At 49.2% G+C, this 14,027-nt stretch overlaps 1 protein-coding gene across 1 annotated transcript in view; it reads left to right on the top strand.

The window, feature by feature from the left end:
* The first annotated feature begins 2,318 nt into the window (after positions 1–2,318).
* LOC147086874 (uncharacterized) overlaps positions 2,319–14,027 on the top strand; it is a 47,349-nt gene continuing 35,640 nt past the window's right edge. The window contains exon 1 of the mRNA XM_085978386.1: positions 2,319–2,680. Within this exon, the coding sequence (XP_085834512.1) occupies positions 2,450–2,680 (231 nt within the window). The 5' untranslated portion in view covers positions 2,319–2,449. The remainder of the gene's footprint in view (positions 2,681–14,027) is intronic.

The following is a 14,027-nucleotide window of genomic DNA, read 5'->3' on the forward strand; positions in this document are numbered from 1 at the left end:
TGTGAAGAGGACATAAGGAGGCTACAAGGGGATATCGATAAGTTGAGTGGGCAAAGATCTGGCAAATGGAATATAATGTGGGAAAATGCGAAGTTGTCCATTTTGGCAGGAAGAATAAAAAAGATGCATTTTATCTAAATGGTGAGAGATTGCAGAGCTCTGAGATGCAGAGGGATCTGGGTGTCCCAGTGGATGAATCACAAAAGGTTACTATGCAGGTACAGTGAGTAATTAGGAAAGCTAATAGAATGTTATTGTTTATTGCGAGGGGAATTGAATACAAAAGTAGGGAGGTTATGCTTCAGTTATACAGGGCATTGGTGAGACCACATCTGGAGTACTGTGTACAGTATTGGTCTCCTTATATAAGGATGTAAATGCGTTGGGAACAGTTCAGAGAAGGTTTACTAGACTAATACCTGGAATGGGCGGGTTGTCTTATGAGGAAAGGTTGGACAGGCTAGGCTTGTATCCACTGGCGTTTAGAAGAGTAAGAGGTGACTTGATTGAAACATATAAGATCCTGAGGGATCTGGACAGGGGGGATGTGGAGAGGATGTTTCCTCTTGTGGGAGAATCTAGAACTAGGGGTCACTGTTTAAAAATAAGGGGTCGCCCATTTAAGACAGAGATGAGGAGACATTTCATTCTCTTCCCCCCTCCCTGCCCTCTCTTCCCCCCTTCCTGCCCTCTCTCTTCCCCCCTCCCTGCCCTCTCTTCCCCCCTCTCTTCCCCCCTTCCTGCCCTCTCTCTTCCCCCCTCCCTGCCCTCTCTCTTCCCCCCTCCCTGCCCTCTCTCTTCCCCCCTCCCTGCCCTCTCTCTTCCCCCCTCCCTGCCCTCTCTCTTCCCCCCTCCCTGCCCTCTCTCTTCCCCCCTCCCTGCCCTCTCTCTTCCCCCCTCCCTGCCCTCTCTTCCCCCCTCTCTTCCCCCCTTCCTGCCCTCTCTCTTCCCCCCTCCCTGCCCTCTCTCTTCCCCCCTCCCTGCCCTCTCTCTTCCCCCCTCCCTGCCCTCTCTCTTCCCCCCTCCCTGCCCTCTCTTCCCCCCTCTCTTCCCCCCTTCCTGCCCTCTCTCTTCCCCCCTCCCTGCCCTCTCTCTTCCCCCCTCCCTGCCCTCTCTTCCCCCCTCTCTTCCCCCCTTCCTGCCCTCTCTCTTCCCCCCTCCCTGCCCTCTCTCTTCCCCCCTCCCTGCCTTCTCTCTTCCCCCCCTCCCTGCCTTCTCTCTTCCCCCCTCCCTGCCCTTTCTCTGCCCCCTCCCTCCTCTCTCCTCCCCCCTCCCCTCCTCTCTCCTCCCCCTCCCCTCCTCTCTCCTCCCCTCCCCTCCTCTCTCCTCCCCTCCCCTCCTCTCTCCTCCCCGCCTCTCTCCTCCCCCTACCCTCCTCTCTCCTCCCCCTTCCCTCCTCTCTCCTCCCCCTCCCCTCCTCTCTCCTCCCCCTCCCCTCCTCTCTCCTCCCCCTCCCCTCCTCTCTCCTCCCCCTCCCCTCCCCCCTCTCTCCTCTCCTCTCTCCCCTTCCCTGTCCCCCCTCCCCTCTCCCCCCTCTCCCCCTCTCCCTCCCCCTCCCCTCCTCTCTCCCCCCTCCCCTCCTCTCTCCCCCTTCCCTCTCCCCCTCTCTCCCCCCTCCCCTCCTCTCTCCCCCCCTCCCCTCCTCTCTCCCCCCTCCCCTCCTCTCTCCCCCCTCCCCTCCTCTCTCCCCCTCCCCTCCCTCCATCCTCTCCTCCCTCCCCTCTCCCATCCCCTCCTCTCTCTCCCCTCCCCTCCTCTCTCCCCCCTCCCCTCCTCTCTCCCCGCTCCCCTCCTCTCTCTCTCCCCCTCTCTCCCCCCTCCCCTCCTCCCCTCCTCTCTCTCTCCCCCCTCCCCTCCTCTCTGCCCCCCTGCCCTCCTCTCTCCCCCCTCCCCTCCTCTCTCTGCCCCCCCCTCCCCCCCCCCCTCTCTCCCCCCCTCTCCTCTTTTCTCCCCCCTCCTCTCTTCTCCCCCCCTCCTCTTTTCTCCCCCCTCCTCTTTTCTCCCCCCCTCCTCTCCCCTCCTCTTTTCTCCCCCCCTCCTCGTTTCTCCCCCCCCTCCTCTTTTCTCCCTCCTCTCTCCCCCTCCCCTGGAGTCCAGTGTGGTCCCCCCGCGGGCAGTAGCGGACGAGCCCAGCCAGCAGCGGGCCGAGCGGCCAATTTCAGCGCGGGCGGTCTGGGCGGGGCGAGCGCCCAGCTGGCCGGCGGGTCTGGGCGGTGCCAGCGCCGCTCCTCGCTGATTGGCCGCGCTCCGTGTGACGGACGGGCCGCCTCTGACTCTGATTGGGCGAGCGGCCCGGGGAGAGGCGGGTGTTCCGGCGCCCCGGACGCTGCTCTTTAAAGCGCAGCCTGACAATCCCCTTGTTCCGCGCTGCGCCGGGTTTGCGGGTGGAGGGAGCTTCTTTCTTTGCGCTTGGGTTTGGGATTTTGGGGGCTGATCGGCTTTGGCTGCCATGTGCGAGCCCAGGACCCCGCGGTTCAGCGACGGGGCCGTGGAGGTGCTGCTGGAGCAGGTGAGAGCCCGCAAAGATGTCTTCTTCCCCTCGGAGGGCAGGAGTGTGCCCAGGGAGACGGTGCACCAGGCGTGGATGGATGTGGCACTCAACGTCAATGCCCGCAGCGAGGTGCCCAAGACCTGGCTGCAGTGCCGCAAAAAGTTCAACGGCCTCACCTGGACAGCGAAGGTAAGCGCCAGTTCCGCAGCATCGGCGCGCTCCCCCCCCCCCCCCACTCCGCCACCGCCACCCCTCCTCGCTCTGGCCGGGGGAGCCTTAACGAACAAAACCTGGCCGCCCCCCGAGACACGGAAGGAGATATTCGGACCGGTGACCAAAAGTCGCTCAAACAGGGAGATTTTAAGGAGCGTCTTAAAGGCAGAGAGAGGCGGAGAGGTTTAGGGGAGGGAATTCCAGAGCTTTGGGACACGGCCGCCAATGGTGGAGCGACAAAAGTCGGGGGGACGTAAGACCATAAGACGTAGGAGCAGGAGTCGGTCATTCGGCCACTCGAGCCTGCTCCGCCGATCAATAAGATCATGGCTGATCTGATCTTGGCCTCAACTCTGCTTCACTGTCCGCTCCCCATAACCCTCGACTCCCTTATCGTTCAAAAATCTCTCAATCTCCACCTTAAATATATTCAATGACGCAGCCTCCACAACTCTCTGGGAAAGAGAATTCTACAGATTCACTACCCTCTGAGAGAAGAAATTCCTCCTCATCTCAGTTCTAAAAGGGCGACCCTTTATTCTGAGACTGTGCTCCCGAGTTACATAAGAACATAAGAATTAGGAGCAGGAGTAGGCCAATCGGCCCCTCGAGCCAGCACCGCCATTCAATAAGATCATGGCTGATCTGATCCTAACCGCCAATCTACTATCACAGAACCGTCTCCTGAATCTAACAGAATTAGACACACGAAATAGGAGCAGGATCAGGCTACACGGCCCCTGGGCCCGCTCCGCTACCCACAGGGCCATAACCGATCCGAACCTAGGCTCATGTCCAAATTCCTGCCCGCTCCCCGTAACTGTTAATTCCCTTTTACTTCTAGGAAACTGTCTATTTCTGTTTTAAATTTATGTATTGATGTAGCTTCTACTGCTTTTTGGGGCAGCATATTCCATGGACCTACCACCCTCTGAGTGAAGTAGTTCCTCCTCATCTCAGTTTTGAAAGAGCAGCCCCTTATTCTAAGACTATGCCCCCTAGTTCTAGTTTCACCCATCATCGGGAACATCCTCCCCGCATCCACCCGATCCAACCCCTTCACAATCTTATATGTTTCAATAAGATCGCCTCTCATTCTTCTGAACTCCAATGAGTAGAGTCCCAATCTACTCAACCTCTCCTCATATGTCCATCCCCTCATCCCCGGGATTAACCGAGTGAACCTTCTTTGTACTGACTCGAGAGCAAGTATGTCTTTTCTTAAGTATGGACACCAAAACTGTATGCAGTATTCCAGGTGCAGTCTCACCAATACCTTGTACAACTGAAGCAATACCTCCCTATTTTTATATTCCATCCCCCTAGCAATAAAAGCCAACATTCCATTGGCCTTCTTAATCACTTGCTGCACCTGCATACTAGTTCTAGATTCCCCCACAATGGGAAACACCTTCTCTGCATCTACCTTGTCGAGCCCCCTCAGTATGTTTCAATAAGATCCCCTCTCATTCTTCTGAACTCCGATGGGTATAGGCCCAACCTGCTCAACCTTTCTTCATCAGTCAACCCCTTCATCCCAGGAATCAACCTCGTGAACCTTCTCTGAACTGCCTCCAATGCAAGGGTCCAGGTTCAAAGGAGCGCACAGAGTTTGTGGGGCTTGAGGAGGTTACAGAGGTAGGGAGGGGGGGGGGGCGAGGCCACGTGGTGATTTGAAAACGAGGATGAGACTTTTGAAATCGAGGCGTTGCTTAACCGGGAGCCAGTGTAGGTCAGCGAGCACAGGGGGTGGTGGGGGGACGGGACTCACTGAGAGTTGGGACATGGGGCATCAGAGTTTTGGATGAGCTTACGTTTATGGAGCGGGCAAGATGGGAGACCAGCCGGGAGCGTGTGTTGGAATAGTGAAGTCTGGAGGTAGCAAAGGCAGGGATGAGGGTTTCCGCAGCAGATGAGCTGAGGCAGGGGCGGAGTCGGGGACTGTTACGGAGGTGGGAATATGCGGTCTTCGTGATGGCGCGGATACGTAAGCAGATTAGAAGGTTAAATGCGTGGCTGAAAGAGTGGTGTGGGAGACAGGGGCTTCACTTCAAGGGCCACTGGCACCAGTACTGGGGAAAGAGCGGACTGTTCCGTTGGGACGGGCTCCACTTAAACCGGGCTGGAACCAGTGTCCTGGCGAATCGAATAACGAGGGCAGTAGACAGGGCTGTAAACAAATGAAGGAGGGGAGTGGGAGGATTCAGGAAAGAGTACATTTACAAGCAGCATAGGAAATGTCAAGGCTGTAGAGCAGAGTAGAGTTTTGGGTAAAAATAAGCTGAGTGGGTCAGGAAGGGACCGAGAGAGTAACAAAGGTCATAGGGCATCAGTGCCTAAGGTGACATCAGGGAAAAATAGAAAAAAGTCAAGGCTAAAGGCATTGTATCTGAATGCATGGAATAGAATCATAGAAAGTTACAGCACGGAAGGAGGCCATTTCGGCCCATCGTGTCCGCGCCGGCCAACAAAGAGCTCTCCGGCCTAATCCCACTTCCCAGCTCTCGGTCCGTAGCCCTGCAGGTTACAGCATCCCAAGTGCACATCCAAGTACTTTTTAAATGTGGTTAGGGTTCCTGCCTCTACCACCCTTTCAGACAGTGAGTTCCAGACCCCCACCACCCTCTGGGTGAAGAAATTTCCCCTCAAATCCCCTCTAAACCTTCCCCCAATTACTTTAAATCTGTGCCCCCTGGTTTTTGACCCCTCTGCTAAGGGAAATAGGTCCTTTCTATCCACTTTATCCAGGCCTCTCATAATTTTATGCACCTCAATAAGGTCTCCCCTCAGCCTCCTCTGTTCCAAGGAAAACAGATCCAGCCTATCCAGTCTTTCCTCATAGCTAAGATTCTCTCCTCCTGGCAACATCCTCGTAAATCTCCTCTGCACCCTCTCTTGTGCAATCACATCTTTCCTGTAATGTGGTGACCAGAACTGCACGCAGTACTCTAGCTGAGGCCTAACTAGTGTTTTATACAGTTGAAGCATAACCCCCCTGCTCTTGTATTCTATACCTCGGCTAATAAAGGAAAGCATTCCGTATGCCTTCTTAACCACCTTATCTACCTGGCCTGCTACCTTCAGGGATCTGTGGACATGCACTCCAAGGTTCCTCTACACTACTCAGTGTCCGACCATTTAATGTGTATTCCCTTTCCTTGTTAGCCCTCCCCAGATGCATTACCTCACACTTCTCCGGATTGAATTCCATTTGCCACTGTTCTGCCCACCTGACCAATTTATTGATATCTTCCTGCAGTCTACAGCTTCCTTCTTCAGTATCAACCACACAGCCGATTTTAGTATCGTCTGCAAACTTCTTAATCATACCCCCTATATTCAAGTCTAGATCATTGACATATACCACAAAAAGCCAGGGACCGAGTACTGAGCCCTGCGGAACCCCACTGGAAACAGCCTTCCAGTCCCAAAAACACCCATCAACCATTACCCTCTGCCTCCTGTAGAAGAATTAATAGCGCAGATAGAAATAGGTTTGATCTAATAGCCATAACGGAGACGTGGTTGCAAAGTGACCAAGGTTGGGAACAAAATATTCCAGGATACTTAACTTTTGGAAGAGATAGGCAAAATGGAAAAGGAGGAGGGGTAGCCCTGATAATAAAGGATGGGATAAAGACAGGAGTGAGAAAGGATCTAAGCTCCGAAAATCAAGAAGTAGAATCAGTTTGGGTGGAGCTAAGAAACAGCAAGGGGCTGAAAACATTGGTGGGAGTTGTTGAGAGGCCTCCAAACAGTAGTTGTAATGTAGGGCAGAGTATAAATCAGGAAATTAGACGTGTATGTAACAAGAGTAATACAGTGATCATGGGGGACTTTAATCTACATATAGACTGGGCAAACCACATTTTCAGTAATAATGTGGAGGATAAGTTCATGGAATGTCTGCAAGATATGTTGAGGAACCAACTAGGGAACAGGCTATTTTAGATCTAGTACTGTGCAATGAGAAAGGGTTAATTAACGCAAAAGCAAAATACTGCGGATGCTGGAAATCTGAAATAAAAACAGAAAATGCTGGAAATACTCAGCAGGTCAGGCAGCAGCTGTGGAGAGAGAAACAGAGTAAACGTTTCATCGACCTGAAACGTTAACGCTGTTTCTCTCTCTCTACAGATGCTGCCTGACCTGCTGAGTATTTCCAGGGTTAATTAATAACCTTGTAGTAAAGTGGCCTTCTAGGGAAGAAGGTGCAGCAAGTGATTAAGAAGGCCAATGGAATGTTGGCTTTCATTGCTAGGGGGATAGAATATAAAAATAGGGAGGTATTGCTTCAGTTGTACAAGGTATTGGTGAGACCGCACCTGGAATACTGTGTACAGTTTTGGTGTCCATACTTAAGAAAGTACATACTTGCTCTCGAGTCAGTACAAAGAAGGTTCACTCGGTTAATCCCGGGGATGAGGGGATGGACATCTGAGGAGAGGTTGAGTAGATTGGGACTCTACTCATTGGAGTTCAGAAGAATGAGAGGCGATCTTATTGAAACATATAAGATTGTGAAGGGGTTGGATCGGGTGGATGCGGGGAAGATGTTCCCGATGATGGGTGAAACTAGAACTAGGGGGCATAGTCTTAGAATAAGGGGCTGCTCTTTCAAAACTGAGATGAGGAGGAACTACTTCACTCAGAGGGTGGTAGGTCCATGGAATATGCTGCCCCAAAAAGCTGTAGAAGCTACATCATTACATAAATTTAAAACAGAAATAGACAGTTTCCTAGAAGTAAAGGGAATTAAGGGTTACGGGGAGCGGGCAGGAATTTGGACATGAGACTAGGTTCGGATCGGTCATGGCCCTGTGGGTAGCGGAGCGGGCCCAGGGGCCGTGTAGCCTGATCCTGCTCCTATTTCGTGTGTCTAATTCTGTTAGATTCAGGAGATGGTTCTGTGATAGTGGATTGGCGGTTAGGATCAGATCAGCCATGATCTTATTGAATGGCGGAGCAGGCTCGAGGGGCCGATTGGCCTACTCCTGCTCCTATTTCTTATGTTCTTAGGTTCTTATATGATAAAATTTTAGATTGAGTTTGAAAGTGATTTAGTTAAGTCCGAAACTGGGGTCTTAAATCTAAACAAAGCAAACTACAGGAAACTCTTGTTTAAATGGCACCTAAATATACGGAATTTTCTATTAACCGGCAAAATTCTCACTCCGAAAACAACAGCTTAATAACCGGTAATGTTGCCGAGTCCGAGTCTCCCGCGATGGCCGAGTTTGTCAGTGGGGGTAGTTCTCCAAACTGCCACTACTCGGCTTCTTGGCGCTGTCGGAAGTCGGAACACCTCAATACCCCTGTAACAGGAGTCTGACTCTCCCGCGCTGCCGGGAGTCTCTTCGGATCCGCCATTTTACAGGGGTACTGTGTGTCTCCCACGCTGCTGGTAGTCATTGCATTGCATTTCCCTCAACTGGCAGTACTGTACTTAATCAAGCATCTTCCACCATCCATTTAACACAACATTCTGTAGGTGAGTACCCAATTACTGTACACTGCACATTTCTTGATTTTTTTATTTTTCTTTGTTAAAAATAGCCTCGGTAGATAACCCTCTCCGTCATCCGGAATTTTTGATCAACCGGCAACACGCCGGTCCCGTCGGTGCCAGATACCAAAGAGTTTCCTGTACGTAGGTATGAGGGGCGAGTTGGCTAAGGTAGATTGGGAAACTACATTAAAAGGTATGACGGTAGACAAGCAATGGCTAGCATTTAAAGAATTAATACATAATTTACAACAAATATACATTCCTTTAAGGCACAAAAACCCCACAGGAAAAGTGGTCCAACCGTGGCTAACAAGAGAAGTTAAAGATAGTATTAGATCAAAGGAAGAGGCTTATAATGTTGCCAAAACGAGTAGTAAGCCTGAGGATTGGGAGGATTTTAGAATTCAGCAAAGGAAAACCAAGAAATTGATAAGGAAAGAGAAAAAATAATATGAGAGTAAATTAGCAAGAGACACAAAAACAGATTGTAAATATTTCTATAGGTATGTAAATAGGACGAGATTAGTGAAAGTAATTGTGGGCCCATTAGAGACAGAGACAGAAGAAATTCTAATGGGCAATAAGGAAATGGCAGAGACATTAGCCAAATACTTTGTGTCTGTCTTCATGGTAGAAGACACAAAAAAGATTCCTGAAATAGTGAGGAACCAAGGGTCTCGAGAGAATGAGGAACTTAAAGAAATCAATATAAGTAAAGACATAGTACTGGAGAAATTAATGGGACTAAGTGGCGACAAATCCTCTGGACCGGACGACCTGCATCCTAGGGTTTTAAAAGAGGTGGCTGCAGAGATAGTGGATGCACTGGGATAAATTTTGTAGAATTCCCCAAGGATTGGAAGGTAGGAAACATAACCTCACTATTTAAGAAAGGAGGAAGGGAAAAAAACAGGAAACTATAGGCCAGTTAGCCTGACATCAGTAGGAGGGAAAATGCTAGAATCTATTATTGGGGACGTGGTATCAGGGCACTTAGAAAATCGTAATATGATTAAGGCAGAGTCAACATGGTTTTATGAAGGGGCAATCGTGTTTGACCAATCTGTTTTTTGAAGATGTAACTAGTCGGATGGATAAGGGGGAACCAGTGGATGTGGTGTATTTAGATTTTCAAAAAGCATTCGATAAGGTGCCACACAAGAGGTTATTACACAAAATTAGGACTCGTGGGATTGGGGGTAATATATTAGCATGGATTGAGGATTGGTTAATGGACAGAAAACAGAGAGTAGGAATAAACGGGACCTTTTCGGGTTGGCAGGCTGTAACTAGCGAGGTACCGCAAGGATCTATACTATATTACAATCTATATTTATGACTTGGGGACTGAGTGTAACGTATCCAAGTTTGCTGATGATACAAAGTTAGGTGGGGAAATAAGCTGTGAGGAGGATGTAAAGAGGCAGCAGAGAGATATAGACAGGTTGCCTGAGTGGGCAAGAACATGGCAAATGGAATACAACGTGGGAAAGTGGGAAGTTATCCACTTTGGTAGGAAAAACACAAAAGCACAATATTTTTTGAATGATGAGAGACTGGGAAATGTTTGAATTCAGAGGGACCTGGGTGTCCTGTACATAACATAAGAACATAAGAAATAGGAGCAGGAGTAGGTCATTCGGCCCCTCGAGCCTGCTCCGCCATGCAATAAGATCATGGCTGGTCTGATCTTGGCCTCAACACTTCCCTGCCCACTCCCCATAACCCTCGACTCCCTTATCGTTCAACAATCTGTCTCTCTCCACCTTCAGTGACCCAGCCTCCACAGCTCCCTGGGGAAGAGAATTCCAAAGATTCTTGACCCTCTGAGAGAAGAAATTCCTCCTCATCTCCGATTTAAATGGGTGTCCCCTTATTCTGAAATTATGCCCCCTAGTTCTAGATTCCCCCACGAGGGGAAACATTTTCTCTGCATCTACCCTGTCGAGCCCCTTCAGAATCTTACATGTTTCAATAAGATCCCCTCTCATTCTTCTAAACGCCAATGAGTATAGGCCCAACCTGCTCAACCTTTCCTCGTAAGACAACCCCTTCATCTCTGGAATCAACCTCGTGAACCTTCTCTGAACTGCCTCCAATGCAAGTATATCCTTCCTTAAATACGGAGACCAAAACTGTACGCAGTACTCCAGGTGTGGTCTCACCAACGCCCTGTACAGTTGTAACAGGACTTCCCTACTTTTATACTCCATCCCCTTTGCAATGAAGGCCAACACGGTGGCATAGTGGTTAGCACTGTTGCCTCACAGCGCCAGGGACCCGGGTTCGAATCCGGCCTCGGGTGACTGTCTGTGTGGAGTTTGCACATTCTCCCCGTGTTTGCGTGGGTTTCCTCCGGGTGCTCCGGTTTCCTCCCACAGTCCAAAGATGTGCGGGTTAGGTTGATTGGCTATGATAAATTGACCCTTAGTGTTAGGGGGATTAAATACGTGGGGTTACAGGGATAGAGTGGGATATGTGTTGGTGTAGGGGTTACGGGGATCGGGTGGGATATGTGTCGGTGCAGGCTCGATGGGCCGAAATGGCCTCTATCTGCACTGTGGGGTTTCTGTGTGATTCTGTGTGATTCCATTTGCCTTCCTAATTACTTGCTGTGCCTGCATGGTAACTTTTTGTGATTCATGTGCAAGGACCCCCAGATCCCTCTGTACCTCAGCGTTTTGTAATCTCTCCCCATTTAAATAATAATTTGCTTTTTTATTTTTCCTACCAAAATGGATAACCTCGCATTTTCCCACATTTAACTCCATCTGCCAGATTTTTGCCCACTCACTTAGCCTATCTATATCCCTTTGGAGATTCTTTGCGCCCTCCACACAATTTGCTTTCCCACCTATCTTTGTATCATCAGCAAATTTGGCTACATTACACTCGGTCCCTTCATCCAAGTCATAGTTGTAAATATTTGAGGCCCCAGCACTGATCCCTGCGGCACCTCACTAGTTACAGTTTGCCAACCTGAAAATGACCCATTTATCCCGACTCTCTGTTTTCTGCTAGTTAGCCAATCCTCTATCCATGAATCACATAAATCACAGAAAGATAACATGCAGGTACAGCAAGCAATTAGGAAAACAAATGATATATTAGCTTTTGTTACAAAGGGATTAGAGTATATAAGAGTAAAGAAGTCTTACTACAATTATACAGGGCATTGGTGAGACCACACCTGGAGTACTGTGTGCAGTTTTGGTCTCCTTACCTAAGAAAGGATATACTTGCCATAGAGGGAGTGCAGCGAAGGTTCACCAGACTGGTTCCTGGGATAGGGGGATTGTTCTATGAGGAGAGATTGAGTAGACTAGGCCTATATTCCTTAGAGTTTAGAAGAATGAGAGGTGATCTCATTGAAACATACAAAATTCTTACAGGGCTTGACAGGGTTAATGCTGAGAGGCTGTTTCCCCCCTGGCTGGGGAGTCTAGAACAAGGGGTCACAGTCTCAGGATAAGGGGTCGGCCATTTAGGACTGCGATGAGGAGAAATGTCTTTGCTCAGAGGGTGTTGAACCTGTGGAATTCTCTACCCCAGAGGGCTGTGGCGGCCAAGTCACTAAATATATTCAAGGTGTGGAGATGCCGGTGTTGGACTGGGGTGGACAAATGTAAGAAGTCACACAACACCAGGTTATACTCCAACAGCTTTATTTGAAATCACAAGCTTTCGGAGCGCTGCTCCTTTGTCAGGTGAAGTGGAGAAATGCATAAAGACACAGCTTATATAGTCAGAGAATAATGTCAGATGTTTACAGGTAATCTTTCCAACTGCCATTTATCACACCTCGGCAGAGAGATAATCACAGTAATCAAAGGTGTGAATGGTGTCCAAACAGGTCAGTCAGGAAAACATTACATCAAAGAACAATGCGGTGGGGTCACAAGGGGTCAAATGTTGCAGATGCTGGGGTCTGTATGAAAAACAAAAAAACAGACAAAAAACATTTTTTTTGCTGGAAATCACAGCAGGCCTGGCCGCATCTGTGTAGAGAGAACAAACCAACGACGACTCGAGTCTGGATGACCCTACGTCAGGTGGGGTTACATGTAGCGTGACATGAACCCAAGATCCCGGTTGAGGCCGTCCTCATGGGTGCGGAACTTGGCTATCAGTTTCTGCTCGACGATTTTGCGTTGTCGTGTGTCTTGAAGGCCGCCTTGGAGAATGCTTACCCGAAGATCGGAGGCTGAATGCCCTTAACTGCTGAAGTGTTCCCCGACATACTGACATACAGACCCCAGCATCTGCAACATTTGACCCCTTGTGACCCCACTGCATTGTTCTTTGATGAAATGTTTCTATGTTTCTATGTATCATCTTGTTCGTTTTAACTAATTACTTTATCTAGTTTAAGTTATCAGTAGATTCAATTAAATAGTTACCTGTAACACAAACCACTACAAGTATCGGTTGCGAAAAGCAGCATCTCTGTCCCACCAAATTCCGAACTTTTACAGCCTGCTTCAGCGCACCCTGTTTCAGCGCACCCTGTTTCAGCGTACCCTGTTTCAGCGCACTCCGTTTCAGCGCACCCTGTGCAGTCCACTCGGCAGCAGGTTCGTGAGAGATTAGGGCGAAGACTGTTCGCAAGTGAGTATAGGAATAGGAGGATAGAGCAGATGAATGCGTGGCTAAAGAGTTGGTGCAGGAGAGAGGGCTTTAGTTTCCTGGAGCACTGGGCCTGCTTCTGGGGAAGGTGGGACTTGTACAAGTTGGACGGGTTGCACCTGAACCAGAGCGGGACAAATATCCTTGCGGGGAGGTTTGCTAGTACTGTTCGGGGGGGCTTAAACTAAAATGGCAGGGGGTTGGGAACCTGAGCAGGGAGGCAGAGGAAAGGGAAACAGGGATAAAAGCAAAAGATAGGAAGGAGAAAAACAAAAGTGGCAGTCAGAGAAATCAACGGTTTAAATCAAACATGGCCACAGTAAATAATAATTCTAATAGGTCTAAGAGCATTAAAAAAACAAGCCTGAAGGCTTTGTGTCTTAATGCGAGGAGCATTTGTAATAAGGTGGACGAATTGGCTGCGCAAATAGAGGTAAACAAATATGATTTGGTTGGGATTACGGAAACGTGGCTCAAGGATGGCCAAGACTGGGAACTCAACATCCAAGGGTATTCGATATTCAGGAAAGATAGGCAAAAAGGAAAGGGAGGTGGCGTAGCATTACTGGTTAAAGAAGGGATTAATACAATTGTAATGAAGGATATTAGCTCTGATGATGTGGAATCTGTATGGGTAGAATTGAGAAATACTAAGGGGAAAAAAACATTAGTGGGAGTGGTATATAGACCTCCCAACAGTAAGGCAGAGGTTGGGGATGGCATTAAAAGGGAAATTAAAGAAGCATGCAATAAGGGCACTGCAGTCATCATGGGTGACTTTAATCTACATATAGATTGGGCCAATCAAATTAGTAACAAAACTGTGGAGGAGGAATTCCTGGAGTGTGTACGGGATGGTTTCCTGGACCAATATGTCGAGGAACCAACCAGAGATCAGGCCATCTTAGACTGGGTATAATGTAACGAGAAAGGATTAATTAGCAATCTTGTTGTACGAGGCCCCTTGGGTCTGAGCGATCATAATATGATCGAATTCTTCATTAAGATGGAGAATGAAGTAGTTGACTCCGAGACTAGGGTCCTCAATTTAAATAAAGGAAACTACGATGGTCTGAGGACCGAGTTGGGTAGGATTGATTGGGGAATGGCACTCAAAGGGTTGACGGTGGATAGGCAATGGCAAACATTCAAAGACCGAATGGATGAGCTACAGAATTTGTTCATCCC

This window comes from Somniosus microcephalus, unplaced genomic scaffold, assembly GCF_052327205.1.
Source record: "Somniosus microcephalus isolate GS21.2 unplaced genomic scaffold, FLI_Smic_1.0 unresolved_chr7, whole genome shotgun sequence".
Taxonomy (NCBI): domain Eukaryota; kingdom Metazoa; phylum Chordata; class Chondrichthyes; order Squaliformes; family Somniosidae; genus Somniosus; species Somniosus microcephalus.